At 42.3% G+C, this 3062-nt stretch overlaps 1 protein-coding gene across 1 annotated transcript in view; it reads left to right on the plus strand.

The window, feature by feature from the left end:
• Positions 1-2805, plus strand: part of LOC106014035 (protein Wnt-6) — a gene marked incomplete at its 3' end in the record, with an annotated part of 11864 nt that extends 9059 nt beyond the window's left edge. The window contains 1 exon segment of the mRNA XM_013091040.2: positions 772-2805. Coding sequence (XP_012946494.1) covers positions 2732-2805 — 74 coding nt within the window.
• Between the last annotated feature and the right edge of the window lie 257 nt (positions 2806-3062).

The following is a 3062-nucleotide window of genomic DNA, read 5'->3' on the forward strand; positions in this document are numbered from 1 at the left end:
AATAGATAGATAATAAATGAATAAATAAATAAAAAGAAAAAAGAATGCGACATTGCATATTATTATGTTTAATACCGCTTTCAAAGCTGTAAGGTTAGACCATAGATACGTCCATCATGATATATATGACAAAACAAATTCCTGCAAAGTGCCTTTCCTAAGTACCTCAGAGTCGGACTTGGCATGATTGCCTCGAACTCCCGAACATACATTCTCACCATTACGTGTACCATAGCATAACCACGAGGCTACCAACGCCTTTCCATTTAGGAAAACTCTCTCACGACTTTTACAATGAGGAGAGCTGTACAGCCGGAAGCATGCCAGTTTGCCACAGGCCCAGTTTGTCACAGGCCCACGACCCCGCTTCGGCTGTGCCTGCATGATGGAAGCTATCACTGACACTCTCAAAAAGAGTAAATGAATGATTGCTTGATTGTAAGAATTCAATTTTACTTTTCAATTGTTTTTAACGAAAGAACATTCATTGTTGAAATTTTACAGAGTAATTTGCTTATATTTGCATACAAAAAGAAAACAAAAATGACCAACACAAGCTAAATTGACATTTTAGAGGGACTATCTCTACACCACCAATTTGAAGGTGGAAAATAAAAAAACATAAGTTACAACTACTGTTAAAGTGCTGTAATTATGACAAACTGGACATGTGACAAACTGAGCAGTCCTCGTACGGCCTACCTTTAACCAGCCGCCACTAACCTTGACCACAATCACATGACACGTGTTTCGTTTGTGTCTGTCTTTCAGGGAACTCCGGGCCAGCCACGCCGCCCTCGCTTGACCCTCCATGTTGAAACACCTCTACCCTCCAGACGGGACCCCATAAACTGACCACACTCGGGCAATTACGGCCACTCACAGGAACAATCCCGAGGAAAACCAGAGTCATCTGATTGTATCCGGACATTTTCCAAGAAAGTTGTACGGATATAAGAACGTCGCTGGCTTTTGTTTTATTCCATTGAACTTCTCTCAGAGTTGTCCTCAAGTTTCTCCGGGTTGGAACATTCAAAGGACGTAGGGGTCACCAGTACATTCATCAGTCTCTGCGTGAAGGTCTTCCGGAAGTTAGGGCCTACAAAACTAGTGTGCTGGAAGGATCTCTTTTTATGTGTTGCATTATTTCAAATGTCCCTCCATTTTAAATCCTAGAATATCTTTCAAAGACAAATATAACCTGTCAAACACGTTGTAGTGTTACCCAAAAAGTTATTACACCTACAGGATCCCCGTGAAAAAGCCTGGGTGCAGGACTTTATTTTTACGACATATTAATTTCAAAAGGTTTAAACTGAGCCTCCCAACAACCTCGATTGTAAAAACACCCACCTAATTATCCTTCTTTCTCCATGCAAACTAAAACGATTCTAGTTCTTTCTGGTGTGAAAAGATTCATGGATGGCTGCCCCCAGCTTTCCTTCACGGAATTCTTCCCACGTCTTGGATGATGGATACCGATGTGGATATATTAATGTGCTCAATGTGGATGCCAACGTATTCGTCAATTTTACCTTTTCAGGGGACACGTGGCGTCACAAATGCGGAGTTAGACGGCGACTAAACGGACCGCTTAACGAACATATTTATTGACAATGGCAGTTCGTGACTGCAGTTTGTAGGAAGCAAGACAGGAGACAGAAGGATTAAGAGATTACCATCGCCAAGGACAAAGGAGTGCGGGCGAGTCAGAACAGTTGATGCATCAAATCTTCACCTTGCGTGTTTTCCTTTACTACTTCATTCTCGTTGGGGGTTAAAAAAACATGAATTTTATAAAAATTTGTCTGAACGAAATCGGAAAGAGATAGGTAAAAACCGCTGCCAGGGATGAAATTAGGTGTGAATGCCAAAATAATTTCCACACACTCGGGAAGTGACAACAAGATTATATAAAATAGAAATATGCACAGACCTGATACGTTCAGAAATCTTCTCTCCTCGAGCCCCGACATTCGGAGAAATCTGGACACGGAGTACGTTCACAAACACTGAAGTTATATATGTGTGTATGCCTTTTTGCACGATCTCGAGCCTACATTGATTTGGAAGTCCAAAACCACATGTTGAGACACACCCATGTACAAGAGGAGAGTATATTGTATCCTATCCAGACACTGTTTTTGAAAACACACAGATTTCTTCCCCGGCTCACGGAAATAAATAGGAGAAAAAAACTTACGTCCAGGCCAGTTGATTGTGAAGATAGTTAGTTGTAGAGTGAAGTGTTAGTTTGTGGTATGAGCTTGGATTAACCGTGGGTAGAATAAAGGTACCTCGTCGGTGATACTCCAAGCCCGTGACTGAGAGAGAGAGAGGGAGAGAGAGAGAGAGGCGAGTCCCTCACATGTGATGTAGTGGATTTACATTTCCCTATCCTGGTTGTACCCAGATTCAGATGAGGTGATAGCTAATTATCTACAATTTACGTCAAACGTTCAACACTCGGTAATAAATTAACGACAGAGCCTGCGAGACAGGAGGAAGGAAGGAGAGAGAGAGGGAGAGGGAGGGGGAAAGAGAGAGAGGGAGAGAAGGAAAACGGTAGAAGCAGCGAGAAAAGTGGTAGCGGCGAACTTCAAAGGATATTTACAGGGTAGCGACAGGTTCACCCGGCGGCAACATCAAAGGGAAAAGACGGTGATAGTGGAAAGTGGTTAAAAATAACACGGAACAATCTACTTTTCCCCCTTTTTCTGCTGAAATCGAGATGCAAGTCCAAGGGATAGTAACCTGCCTATATTTTGTCCTTATGTTTCCAGCGGATATCATAGGCCTGTGGTGGTGAGTACAGCTTTGTTTGGTGTTTGTTTTGTTTGTTTATTCATGTGTGTGTTTGTGTGTGTGTTTGTGTGTGTGTTTGTGTTTGTGTGTGTGTTTGTGTATGTGTATGTGCGTGTGTGTGTGTTTGTAGGTGTGTATGTGTGTGTATGTGTGTGTGTTTGTGTGTGTATGTGTGTATATGTGGGTGTCTGTGTAAGAGTGTGTATGAGTGTGTGTGCGTATGTGTGTGTGTGTGTGTGTGTGTGTGTGTTTGTGTG

The sequence above is a fragment of the Aplysia californica genome, unplaced genomic scaffold, assembly GCF_000002075.1.
Source record: "Aplysia californica isolate F4 #8 unplaced genomic scaffold, AplCal3.0 scaffold01929, whole genome shotgun sequence".
NCBI classification, from domain to species: domain Eukaryota; kingdom Metazoa; phylum Mollusca; class Gastropoda; order Aplysiida; family Aplysiidae; genus Aplysia; species Aplysia californica.